The following is a 13,873-nucleotide window of genomic DNA, read 5'->3' as shown; positions in this document are numbered from 1 at the left end:
TGAGTCACAAGTCCAGCCCACTCAGTGTCTTATTATTTTCCCAGCGTCCAACTATGAATTCCAATAGCATTTAACTTTCTTTATGAAATTGGTCAAGTCCAAGGTCAAACCTAAAGTCGGGTCCCTAGTCCTCAGTGTGATTTTTTTTTAAGGCGTGTTACGAGAAATGACTTGAAAGCGTCTTGAGTCCAGCTCATCTGGAAACTGCCCCAATTTCTGAACCAAAGCCTCGAAACATTCAATAGTTTGTCTATATTGCAGAAGGTAGTACCACACGTTATGAATTCTGTCATTAAGAATACAACATTTTTCATATTGGCACAACATGTAGCTTCAAACCACGTCAGTGAACTCTCAAGAACAAAATACGAATCTAACAACATTATTTGACTTGGGTAACGCTTTAGAATACAGCCCACGAGTTCCAGGTGTAAGTACAGGTAACAAGAAAGTAATTACACATGTAAGTACAGGTACTCTTACAAAGTGTTACAAGGGGGAACAATGGGTAACTTTGTGCTTCCTTGTTACACAATGTTCCCCCCGTTACACGTTGTAAGAGTACCTGTACTTGTGTAATTACTTCCTTGTTACCTGTACTTACACCTGGAACTCGCGGGCCGCCTCCTAAACCGTTCCCTTGACTTGTCTTTCAAACACAGCCGTCATCCTGAACTTGAACCACATGTGTTTGGCTACTTTGTGTGTGTAGAGATAACTGGACATTGCAGGAAGAGAGACATGCAGCGAATCAAATCTTGGAACAGACTTTGACACGCACGGACCAAGTTACAGCGTCTATGAGTTACAGTTCTATATAAACCGGCTGCTACATGACTTATTGTAGAGTTTGTACAGAATGTCCAGTGTTGAAACGGTAAAGAAGGAGGCAGTGGCAGGTTCACATGCACCAAAACAGCATTCCCTTATGAATTTCATTAACAATCTTAATGCTTGTTGATTGTGTTCATTACTCCATTTCGCACTTCAGAATAGATCCCATTAGGATTTCTAGTCAGAGGCCTGTGCATGTAAATGTGCCACTGACGACCACCTGCGAACAGAACAGTGTGTTTGTGCGGCTCTGGGCTCAGGCGAGGACCCCCCAGCCTCTGAAGAAGCCGTGGGCCTCGGTGCTCTCCGTGAACGTCACTGTGTGGGAGTTTATAGTGATGTCTGTGACGGTCACCTCCGCCCCCGCCTCACCTGGGGTCCACGCGCCGCTCTGCTCCTCTGCCGGACAGGCTCCCCTCTCTGTGCTCTCCTCTTCCCCCTCTGCATCACCTCCAGGCTCCTCCTCTTCCTCCTCTCCCTCCTGAGAGTCCGAGTGCAGGGCGTGGCCGGGGGGCTCGTGATGGCGTCGGGGCTCAGACTCTGGTTCTCCTGAGCGGGACAGAGACAGCCGAAAGCGAGAGGCGGGCTTCTCCACGCACTTATGGGCACTGCGCAGGTCCATGGTGTAAACTGCGTCCTGCACCAGAATATATTCAGACGGTTCATTTATGATGGCTTCAGAAGCATTCACTACATTAACATAGGGCTGGGAGATTTAGAAAAAAACAAATCTGGATTATCTTCCCCATATTATGTTCCCCATATTGATCCATCTCAATTTTCAATTCGATTTTTTCAAAATAAATTCAATACGTCTTGTTGATTCAAAAAATTAGAGACATCTTTTATTCAAACTTCAGCTCAAACAAAAACAAATGCTTTCATCAAGTCTCATTTAACGCTCAGAAGTCTCGTCCAAACTCACAAACTAGGCACTGTTTGTGCCAAAGAAATGGCAGTAAACCTGTCGATTACAAAGTCCCGTGAAGATTATTAAGATTGACCAAAGTAGAGATTGTGATTGTGATTAAATTTCAATGAATTGCCCAGCCCTACATTAAGATATGAAAACATACTGAGAATAGAATAGGTTGGTAAAGTTGATAACTTGCAGGGTCATTATTTCAGGGTCATTGTCACAGAAATGCTCGAAAACAAATGCTGTGCAGTTAGATTTAGGACAAAACTAAATTTGTTCCACTACTAGAAAAAAATCTGGTATAGTACCTTTAATATAGTGACTGACAGAGTTAAGTCCCGCCTCCACACACTAGTTGTATTCATATGCAACTTGCTTCACCAGTGGATATACAGATATTAAAAGGATATATTCTTCGTTGTTTTTTGTTTGCTTTGAGTAATGGTTGCAGTCGGATGTATAGTTGGCGACACAACATGAAGTGTGGTTTGTGGAGTTTAAAGGAATAGGCCACCGTTTTTATATATTAAGATATGTTCTTACCTCACTTTAGTCGAGTTAATATATCCCCGTCTGGTCTTTGTCCGCGCGCTCTGTCACGCAAACGGAGCACATACGCAGCCTCTCCCATATGTGACATAGCTCCGAAAAAGCTCACGGTAGAAGCTACCAAGCTCTTCCACGTGTTCCCTATTTAAATAAAGTTACGTGAAGTGTTTTCATGCGAAGTATATTTACACAGAAATGTAACGTGTCGATTTTATAAGCAAATAAAAAGGGGGACTTTATTGTGAGGCGTAATGATACGAGGAGTAAAACGTCCGCGCAGTAACTCCTAAAGGTTATTGACGGAAGTGAGCGGGGGAAGTCTTTAGGAGTTACTACGCGGACGCTGTGCTCCTCGTATCATTACGCCTCACAATATAGTCCCCCTTTTTATTTGCTTATAAAATCGACACGTTACATTTCTGTGTAAATATACTTCGCATGAAAACACTTCACGTAACTTTATTTAAATAGGGAACACGTGGAAGAGCTTGGTAGCTTCTATCGTGAGCTTTTTCGGAGCTATGTCACATATGGGAGAGGCTGCGTATGTGCTCCGTTTGCGTGACAGAGCGCGCGGACAATGACCAGACGGGGATATATTAACTCGACTAAAGTGAGGTAAGAGCATATCTTAGTATATAAAAACGGTGGCCTATTCCTTTAAAGGAGCGTTAATAAGATGTCAGGAGAGACTTGATTCACTTTTGTTGCACGTGGGGGTTGTTGACATGTTGATTCTAAATTAGGCTCATGTCTGACTAGCAGCAGTAAGTTTAAGCAGATCTGATTGGTGTGCAATAGCCCCACCTAGAGTTCAACAGCCGCCACTGCTACAAAGAAGTGACCCTGCAGTGATTTTAATTACTTACTATTATGACTACTTCTAAAACTTGAATTTTAAAATGAAGTTAAACAATGAAATCCTTGATAGTCATGGCCTGAAACGTGTCTTCACCTGTAGAAGAGGTTTTTTGGACTTGGGCCATTTTCTCCTGTAGCCCAAAGCCCTGTCCCGCTCCTCTCTGTGAAACACAAAGAGCAACAGCATTAGACACTGTTCAGATATGAGTATATTATTATATAATATGTCACAGAGACAGCCCTACTTCTCCTTAAAGGCCTGCACCAGTCTTTGGTCCAGGATGTGCTCCTCTGGCTCCCACGTGCTGTATCTACAACAGAAGAGTAAACTGTTTCACTTCTGGACAGCGGATACACTGAAGGCGAAATGTGGGAGTCAGTACTTACTTGGGAGGCCATCCTTTCCACTTGAGCAAGTACTCCACATTCCCCTGAGGAAATGAATGTTGGACATTCACATAGTTTGTGTCATTTCTCTCTGGTTTCAAATGTTACACTTAAAAAGACAGTTTCAGTCCCTCTGATATACATGCACTCTCTTCCCATTTCTGCTTTATGTATTTGTAGCAAGTGAAGTCACGCTGTTTCCTGACAATCATTCATCCAAATCAAAGCCAACTTCTTTTTGAACAGAGGCTTGTTTTTATGGACTGTAGGGCTTGCCTTAAAGAATTATTTTCAAATAAACTATAATTTGCCTAATTGTTTGTACTTCTTCTTGACAAATGACATTTAAAAAGTGCTTTTTTCCCCCTTTACTGTAATAAATGGTTACTTCCTTTTACAGTGTATTAACAGTTTTTTAAATTTCATACTTAAATGAAATAATACTAAATGAGATGAAATGAAATACTTAAAGGTACACTGCGTAACATTTTGGACTATACTGTTGCGGAGAAAACACAACATGCTCCGAATAACACAGAAAATGCTGTTATTGCAGTGAGTAATAAAATAATGGATTCGGATGAGAAACTAACCTGTTTAAATCCCATAATCTACTGCCTTTAGTCCCATCTCCATGGAGACGAGCTGGAGACGCACCCACTCCCAGTAAAGTTTACAGGAGGGGTGAGCCTCATAAATGTTTGTTTGTACATTTATGAGGTATTTGTCAATGATGAAAATATCTGTCATAAAATAAATGCTTGTATTTCAATTTTATTTATTTTGTAAAATTCTACGCGGTGTGGCTTTAAATGAAATAATTTTGTAATATTGATACATGATTATATATGATTGCTCAAACATTAAGCATTAGCCTGGAGTACCCTATTTTAGCCAACAAGCACATACAAAGGGAAGTAATTGGTCACAAAATGCTCTAATCCGGAAAGTTAGGACACCTAATATTTAGAGTGTGGCTCAGAGTTTATGTAGGCAGCAGCAGGTCGAATTTAAAGGGACTATACAGAGTTTCAAAATGCTAAAATTAACTTTTTTGTAATTTTCATGAAGTCATATCATAAAAGATCAAAAATATTATTATCTTTAGAGAATTTGGCCACTTTGAAAACGTGGATCGGAGGACAAATGTCTAAATGTGTGTGCAGTGCGACCAAAAGAGGGACAGGTGGTCACTCTATATGTGGGTTGTGACCCCAAATTGTGATCCCTAAAACTTAACAGGGGACCCCCAGAGCTGTGGGAGAGTATTGTAGATGGATTACTGTTCTATAATGTCTTTATTAACAATTTCCTTCAAATACAAGTTTGTCATGTTGGAGACCACTGTGCCGGTAAAAGAGGATTCACAAAAAGATGGTTGGGAAACACTGGTGAAATTGTTGATTTATGCTAATTATGAAGTGGCTGAAACTGGGGCGTTTGTTTACTGCACTCAGACAGCCAATGCCAGTAAAGCGCAATGACCACATTCAGCACCTTAACCCCGCCCACCTCCGTCCAGTTAGCAAAGAGACAAGGAGCGCGCGCACTTCTCTCATCTCATGCCTACATTAGCAAACAAAAGTATCGCCCTCTCCCCAAACTGGCACTGAAACTAAGCATTTAAAACATGAACTCAGCCACATCACATGTAGTTGATAAGAAGTGAAACCTCACCTTTCGAACTCTTTTCTTCAGAATAGACTCCACTGCGAACACCTGCTCTCCTATCGCGGACAGCTCCATCTCTCTCCGTGCTTTGAACCTACTCCCCCGACATAAACTACTACGTCGCTGGGAATGACGACCCTCTTTAGGATTCTCCCTCTTCGTGCCCCACAGGCTGCGGCTTTAGTGCCCAACGACCTCCTCCTCTTCTGCTGGATGTTTCCACGCTTCCAGTGACTTTACAAAATCTGCGACACATCTGCACACGCGCGCCCCCGCTGCCTCCGCGCGTTCACGGCTCCATCATCCATTCACGCGCTGCCGCTGCCTCCTCGCTTACATACATAATACTACACATAATAATAATACTACATATGCTGATAGCCTGCCTATCAGCAACAGTTAATATATATATATATTTCTGTACTACATAACTACGAAGCACGTGTTGAATTAAAAGGTGGGGCTTATTTCGTAAAGCTCATGTATGATGCACAACTCTTAAAGTGAGCTTTCAACTCTGAAATAATGTTCCCTCATCAATCACACACATTCATGCGTGTTGTAGTAATCTTGAGGGCATTTTAGGGCCAGGACAACATACAATATCGTATCACAATCATTTTTTCTGCAATTTCGAGTATCGCAATACTGTCAATACTTGTGTTTGGAGGCATTTTTATGTTTTGTTTTCCAATAAGTTACACTTTGTTGCATTTTGTGTTAATGCACTTTTTAATCTTAACACTTCAAGAAATGTCAAATGCCATTTGGTTTATAAACTTTAGACACACTGTTTCTGTTTACACATTTTAAGGTAAGCATATTAAAGTTCAAGTTCAAATATTTTTATTGTCAATTAATTTGACAATGAATCAAGATGTTCATTCTCTCATCCTTGTAGTGCAGCGGGGGGTGAGGAGGAAGGGGTGAAAGCACAGGGAGGGCAGGGAAGGGAGGGAGTTCAGCTTCCCGATAGCCTGGTGTATGAAACTGTTCTTCAGTCGACTGGACCTGCCCCGTGGATTCCGCAGTCTCCTCCCTGAAGGCAAAACCTTGAAGAGACTGTGATGGGTGCGAAGTGATGGAGCTGGTCTGGATGCTCTCTATAGTCCCTCTGTAGAAGAACCACACAGGGATGGAGCTGGTCTGGATGCTCTCTATAGTCCCTCTGTAGAAGAACCACACAGGGATGGAGCTGGTCTGGATGCTCTCTATAGTCCCTCTGTAGAAGAACCACACAGGGATGGAGCTGGTCTGGATGCTCTCTATAGTCCCTCTGTAGAAGTTGCACATAACAGAGGCTGGGACTCTGGCTCTTCTCAACTTGTGGAGAAAGTAGAGACGCTGATTACTTTAGTGATGTAGTGTGCATGGTCCAGGAGAACTTCTCTGTGATGTGCACACCTAGGAACTTAGTGTGGTCACCCTCTCCACTGCAGCACCGTTGATTGTTAGAGGAGCATGCTGGACCCACATTTAGAGAGCGATTGTTCTGTCTGCACCACATGGCCAGACTGCTCACCTCACTCCTGTAGTTTGACTCGTCTCTGTTGCTGATGAAGCCCACCACTGTTGTGTCGTCTGCAAACTTGAAGAGGTTTGAGTCGTACTTTGTGGTGCAGTCATGGGTCAGCAGAGTGAACAAGAGGGGGCTCAGCACACAGCCTTGGGGAGCCCCCGTGTTCAGTGTGATGATTCTGGAGGACTTGCTGCCGACACGTCCAGCCTTCTTTCTCAAGAGTTGAAAACACTTGCCCCACATGTTGATGTGGTGATGCTGCACTATGTTTTGTTCACACATCTTCACCGCACTTGTTTTGATCATTGCAGTGCTCAAAATACCTCCACTACAAAACTAGTTTTGGTTATAGCTAGCAGAGATATAGTATAGCCAAAAATAATTACTCAAGTAAGAGTAAAATAACTTTTAGAATTTTATAAATAATTGTTTTTTTAAGTAAAAAGGTGCAAACCAAATAGTGACAAAAAAGTACTTAGTGAAAATACAAGCCTAGAACTGAGAAGTCCATTTTAGTTTGAATATTCAACTAATTTGCATAAGTCTACATGCAGCTTTCGTCGCTTACAAATGTACTCACGGTGGAAAGAGTCACACAAAGTTTTAATTACTGTGCATTTGTCAAGTTGAAGTAAACAGTACTTTTTTATCCTATAAGTAACTCGGGTAGCTGACATGTACTTCAGCGCTCAAACGTCTTCAACAGTCAGGATAATGCATAACATAACGCTTTTTATTTATATGCAAAAATACAAAAGAAAAATACAGCAAGATATATATATATTTTTTTCATTTTACAGCTGAATGGATTGCCATGGCACAGCAAATGTGATACGTTTTTCATGTGATTGATACTAAACATACAGCCAATGCATCACAGAAAAACAAACTCTTAAGTTCGGACTTAGTGAAAGTTACGCGAGATGGACTGATGTGTAAACGGTCGCTTTCAATGTTATGGATATGAAACTCAACAGTGCCCTCTCACGTCGAAACCCACTCTGGTTCTGAAGAAAAGAGTGATGGATGCTGATCAGCTATGTCGTCATAACCGTTAAATAGAACAAATATTACAAAAGGGAAAAATGAATAGGATTTTTACTTCAGTTTTCCAGCGCGGATGTTGAGGTGAGTGGGACTGGAGACTTACGGGTAAGGTCCTTGGCCATTTTGAATATGGTGCTTCTTATTATTTTTTAACATTGGCCCCTCTTCATCATCCAAAGCATGTTTTTTTTTTATGTAAACAATGTATAAGGCCAATAATAATGAAAATATAATTACATCATCACTGGAATCTCTTTTGCAGGCTCACTTTACAATATTCAACCACTGAACATCACATGTCTACCTGGACATGTGTTCACTTCACATTTCCTTTTTCAAGACTTATCTGCACTCAGGCACGCTATTCTTCTTCTCTGCTCCATCTACTGACACTTGACAAAACAAGAAAAAACTTCTAACATATTTGTGACCACTACAGACAGTAAGACCTATGACATTGTACATATTTGGCTGATATTAAAACAGACATTTTGATTATGTCAAGTGTGTGAATTGACTGCATTTGGCATGTTTAGCACTTGTGATGTCGTTGTCAGTAACTCACGAAAAGAAATAAGAAAAGAAATGAACGACAATATGCAGTAGAAGTTCCCCAATAGAAAGCTAAATCACTTTCTGTGATGAAGCAAAAATAATATGAGGGGGATAAAATACAATATGCTGGAACGGATATCAAAGAACCCCCACCAGAGGGAGCGCTCGAGCAAGGTGTTGCATTGCTGGTTGCTAATGTGACACAGTTGTGAAGAAAGAGGCTGTGCAGTCGGTTCAGAAAGCATTCTTTCTATTCATTTCTGTTATTATATTGAATTCTGATGCCATATATATTTCATGTTATTCTTAAGAAAATCAATAACCATGTGACTATGATTGAAGAGCAGGGAATGGTTTTGGAGCTGGACAGCAGCAGAAGGCCTGTTTGCTTTGTCACAGGATGATGTTTTTCCTAGTCAAATGTCCCGAGTCAAGCCATCCCACAGCGGCCTAAAGCCAAGCACCACTTTCGACAAATACTAGTGTTGTACATAAACTTGACAAAGGAATTTTAAAGGAATTGAAAAGTATTCGACAGATATTGATCGATGTAATGGGCAAACATATTTCCCCAAATCATCTGAGAAGCTATATATTTTTTTCAAATATTTTTCCCAAGCTTTCAAAGTTCTCATATTTGAGTGTCAAACTGTTCACATTACAAATTATTTAATGATAAATGCAATGATGTTTGCTTTTTATTTTCAGGCAGCTAAATAATAGAATAGAAGTAACTAAAAGAGAGCTGAAAACTTTCTGAGCCGACTGTAGTTGTGTGTACGACAGACTGAGGCTGGTCAGTGGTGTGGGGAAAGTGGACAAATGCAATGCTCATAAGTTCTTCTGAGAAAACATTCACAAATGAGTCCTCGCGGACGGGGTGCGCCTCGAGATTGTCGAGGTGACGAAACACAGCATCAATGGCTATTAGAGATCACAAGAGATGGCACTTTTTACTATGCCCGGCTGCAGTATCTTAAGAACTGGTGAATGAATGAAAAAAAAGACATAGCAAAAGAGTCAATTAAAAAAACACAGTAACTTCTCTTTTTTTTTTTTTACTTTCAAGTCTGTGGCAAATAAAGGACTGTGATACTCCCTGTCAAGTGTTTGCGTTAACTCCTTTTGAGTCCAGCAGTGGTGGTGTAAACAAGACTCAAAAAAGGGGAAAGGGCAAAGGTTTGTACTGTATTCTAAGTGTGCATCCAAGAAGTGCCTGGTCACTCAACTTCCTTTAGTTCAGCTTGTGATTCAGTTGTGGACAAACTTAGGACAACTTCCCTTAGCTGTCGCGGCGCCGCCATGTTTGCTGCGCCTCTACTTCGTCGGACACCACCAACAGAAGTTCACAGTTTTTCCCTCGCAGTTGCTGACGGAGGAACTTCCTAAACAAAAGTCAACAGAAAAAAAAGAGTTAAGCAATCAAACATATGCTCTTTTTTTTAACCATGCGTTTCCACATCAAGGCCACTACTGTGTTTTGTTTCGTTTCACTCACTCATGTACTTTAAAGTAAAACCGACTCTTTTGAGCTTTAAGCCATCTCATTATAACATGTTTTGGATTCATGGAGAGAGGCCAATTCCTGGATACAATTGCCTGACATTAGTAAAACCCATAATCCAACATTATATTGGTTCTGAAACATTCTGCGCCGCAAGCTACTAACCACACCGCAAAATGGAAAGTTATTCCCACAGCGGCCAGCAGGAGGAGCCCCATGCAAAGTCTTCTCAAGCTCTAGTGCCTGTATTTCATTGTTGCTATCCAAGTCTTACAGAGACATCATTTCAAATGATAAAATATCAACGCTGAGGCAGCCAAAAAGCCCTGTATGCATGAAATGTCCACTTTAAAGTAAACAAAATGCTCTGCTCCATCAGCTGATGTCATGAGGTGCCGTTCTTGTGTTAATAAAACTCAAGACAGCTGCACAGAATTTGCTCTGGTCATTTCAGGACACAAATTGCCTTCAGTCCAAAAAATGCCTTTATTAATCTGCTTCAATCCCCTCCAAGTCAGAAAAAGAGGCTAAAATACTTTTGCCTGTTTCTAATGATTATTTTAATTGATAAAATACAACAATATGAAATACCAATAAAAATGTTCTCCTTAAACCTGAATAAAACAGAATATGAGACACTTCTGCAACCCATAATATGAACCTATTACGTCATTATGTCATAATGTTAAAGCCTAATTGAAAAGAGACCTGGAGTGGCTCCATTTACATATGCTTCAGTTATCCTGCTTAATATTAGTCTCTGTCCCTCCTTCACACTCAGATATACATATAAGTTAAAGCAGTACTAAGTAACTCATGCCCCTGGAGGCCATAAGCGCCACTGCAGGTGTCGTAGCATGTTGCGTTTTTTTTTACTCATTAATTATCCGTGAGAGTAAATACTTCGCTGACAGAAAGGACAAAGGGAGAGAGGGATATTGTTCATCCAATAACACAATGGAGATTTTTTTTTTCACTCAAACTTTGCTGTAAATACTGTTTAAGTGCTGCTAGCCCGCAGTTAGCTTTGCCCATTAGCCTGTTAGCGTCTTCTTCGTGATTCCATTAGTGTGTATTGGTGACTCCGGAGCAGGAAAGCTGCAAGTCTGGTTTTCTGGCCAGAAACACCAGGGGGAGATGAAAGGGACTAGAAAAGGATTTATTAAAGGTAAATAACTTAGTACTGCTTTAAGAGGAATTTTGTATAAACATATTATTTCAAGATACAAAAATAACAGGTCTAAGGACACCAGTTTAGAAAGCCCAGGTAAAGCATAATATAGGGGCTTTAAACATGACAGTTGTTCGGAGTTCAAAACATGCTATTGAGCCCACACTGACCTGAGCTCTTCAGGGCAGCCAATGCTCTGGGGGCCCCGCAGTTTGGAGTCGAGGTTGTAGTAGGTCCCGGCCACCTCTCGGACTCCGATCCAGTGCTGGCGTTTGAGCGGCAGACGGAAAGGGCCCCAGCGCAGGTTGGACGGAACATTCAGGATCAGGCCGGTTACATTAGACAGCTCGATACTGCCCACGTCCCTTTCAAAAAGAAAAAAACACGACCATTTACACACAATTGGACCAGCTGTGCTATGATATTTTTACCGTTTAAGTCTCTACAAGTCGGTCAAAAACAGGAATATGGGCCTGTCTGATAGCGAGTTCAGCTCCTGATACAAGTGTGTCAGTGATTGTTTTTGTGCGTCTCGTGGAGCTGATAACATGGGGCCGCTGATAAAACAGTCTGAGAGGCTCGGGAGTAATCGAGCTGCTGACTAACCAAAGAGCACAGCTGAGGGGCAGGAGAGGACACATACAGGGCAGGCATCAGGTTCACAATTGTCTCGCTTCATTTGAATGTTTTGGACAGATGTGATATTCAGCACAATGAGGGTGTGTGGCATTTTTCCACTTTTAACAGCCCGGCTCTAAATGCTGCTTTTTGAGGGATTTATGGCGCTTTTCTGGAGTGCAAAGCCAAAGAGCCAGAGGAACCAAGCGGCAATAATTGAACGGGGGCTAATGGAAGCGGGTTAGTTGTCTGCTTAGTACCGACTTGGTTCGTTTTATCTGAAGGGAGAAGGACATCGGGTGTTATCTGTGAAAGTTTGGTAGATGAATGCCTTTTAGAGCGAAGTAGAGCTCAAGCATGTTCCAGTAGAAAAGGCCGACTAGACATTTAATTACCTTCTTTTATCCCACCACACTGCCTCGAAGCCCCGGGTCTGCAGGGCAGCCATGATGACATTTACATCATAGTTCCCGTTTCCCAGCATGCTCTTCTTGTGGGGTGTCATTAGAGTGCTTGGTGAAAGCCTGCAATGATGACAGAAAATATTATGGAAAATATACATGCAACGGTGTCAACAACAGCACGTGCTTATTCACCTCTGGTATATCTCCTGTAAAGCATCTCTCGTGAAGGCCGTCCCGTCCTGGAAGACATTGTTGAGTGCATGCAGGGCGCACAGCTCCCTGCGCTGCTTCTCGTGGTAAATGCTGGGCGGTGTTTGAGAGGACGGAGGTGGTGCTTGTGGGGACAGCGACGAGGAGGAGGAGGACACCTCTTGCTGACAGTCTCTGTGATCTATAGCCCTTTTCTCCTCAGCTCCCATCATGCCCTCGGCCCCGGTCCCGAGGCCTTTCTGCTTGCTGACCTTCCAGGGCATGCATCCCAGCTCCTGGAGACCTCCTCTGCCCTTCCCTTTCCACTCCCCGGCCGGATACGGAGCACTACCCATGCCTCCTCCAGCCCCACTGCTACCTCCACGGCCGCTACCTTCCGTGCACTACATGGGTGTCATGGCGATCACTGCCATGGCAACCCCTCAACCTCTTGGTGGAGAGGGTCTCAGGAGCCGGAGGTATCGGACACCTCTAGTTCCTCAATACAAACCACACCTGTTCTCCAAATCAACGAGGACTGAAGCAATGAGGCTCTTCCAATGTTTCAAAACCAGCTCTTTCAACACCACGGCCGCTGCACGGTCAGCAACATGGCAATATCTCAAAGTTCCCTCTCCTCAGAAGCCTTCTTTTCTGATTTACCCCGACACTAGCTGCAGACTTGTCCTGGAAAACACACAAAAGAGTCTTTAGTAAGAGACTTTACGTTTAGATCAGCAGACACTACAAATATGGCAATAGAATAAAAACACCCAGGGCTCAAAAGTACATCTACCACTGCACATTATAATGCAGTATATTATTACTATTGAAGCTCCTGCCTCTTGCTTCCAACAACACTCCAGTGTCGTTTCGGTCAGCAGACTCCAAAATGAGCAGAAGGTAAACATTTCCAGCAGTGTGATGTGGACAGAGGAAGCAGGCTGATCGGGGAGCTAGCAAAAACATGACAGCACCACAGCGAGCTCCTGCACATTCAGGGACACACACAAGTCGCTGTTGCAGTGCGTCTGAACGTGATCTTAAAGACATTGAATTGTTGGTAGAAAGAGTTAGCACCCATGCCCCTCTTACATACATAAACACACAACGTCTGCCTCTGCGCTTCGCCTTGTAACTTCGTGTGCGATCAGCGGAAGCTTACCCGACGTCTCGGCTCTGGGAGGCTGTGACAAAGCGCACGAGGATGTCAATATGTGTTGGCAACTCTTTCCACGAGTGCTGTCCAGTCCTTTGTCTTTAGCACTTTTTCCTGGTGTTGCTCATTGCCCCTCTCTCTCTCTCTCTCTCTCTCTCTCTCTCTCTCTCTCTCTCTCTCTCTCTCTCTCTCTCTCTCTCTCTCCCCTGAGTGCAGACGCGCGCGCATGCGCACTACTGAATCCAGTCACGCTGCGTCAGTGGATCATCAAGTCCCTCCCGAGAGGCTGCGAAAACTACTTTTACTTTAAAGAAAAAGAAACAGTAAATTATTCCCCCAGTTAGAGGCCAAATTAAATAGTTCAGGTACAATTAAAAGAAAAAGAAAAATACAAACTTTCCCTAATGCGTTTGTATCAAAGCTTAATAGGCGGTTCTCGCACAGCTCTTCCGCCATAGGTTTCGAGCGGCTTTCCTTTCCTGGTGA

The 13,873-nt window shown here is 42.6% G+C and overlaps 3 protein-coding genes across 3 annotated transcripts in view; 1 reads left to right on the top strand and 2 right to left on the bottom strand.

Annotated features, from left to right (window-relative positions):
* The window catches only part of LOC306978493 (histone acetyltransferase p300-like), a 28,454-nt gene that overhangs the window by 12,723 nt on the left and 1,858 nt on the right, over positions 1-13,873 (top strand). The window lies entirely within an intron of this gene.
* On the bottom strand, positions 647-5,510 carry cbx7b (chromobox homolog 7b). The gene is made up of 5 exons (XM_079577040.1): positions 5,228-5,510; positions 3,551-3,594; positions 3,409-3,474; positions 3,258-3,324; positions 647-1,471 (listed from the first exon to the last, which is right to left on the bottom strand). The coding sequence occupies exons 1-5, from the start codon at positions 5,294-5,296 to the stop codon at positions 1,091-1,093; spliced, it is 627 nt and encodes a 208-aa protein (XP_079433166.1). The 5' UTR covers positions 5,297-5,510; the 3' UTR covers positions 647-1,090.
* josd1 (Josephin domain containing 1) lies at positions 7,453-13,575 on the bottom strand. The gene is made up of 5 exons (XM_079577039.1): positions 13,394-13,575; positions 12,232-12,915; positions 12,031-12,159; positions 11,188-11,382; positions 7,453-9,727 (listed from the first exon to the last, which is right to left on the bottom strand). Exons 2-5 carry the CDS (start codon positions 12,582-12,584, stop codon positions 9,625-9,627), a joined length of 780 nt encoding a protein of 259 aa, XP_079433165.1. The 5' UTR covers positions 12,585-12,915; positions 13,394-13,575; the 3' UTR covers positions 7,453-9,624.

The sequence above is a fragment of the Gobius niger genome, assembly GCF_951799975.1.
Source record: "Gobius niger genome assembly, chromosome: 19".
Lineage (NCBI taxonomy): Eukaryota > Metazoa > Chordata > Actinopteri > Gobiiformes > Gobiidae > Gobius > Gobius niger.
The sequence above is the reverse complement of the archived record's forward strand: the minus strand, read 5'-3'. Positions and strand labels throughout refer to the sequence as shown.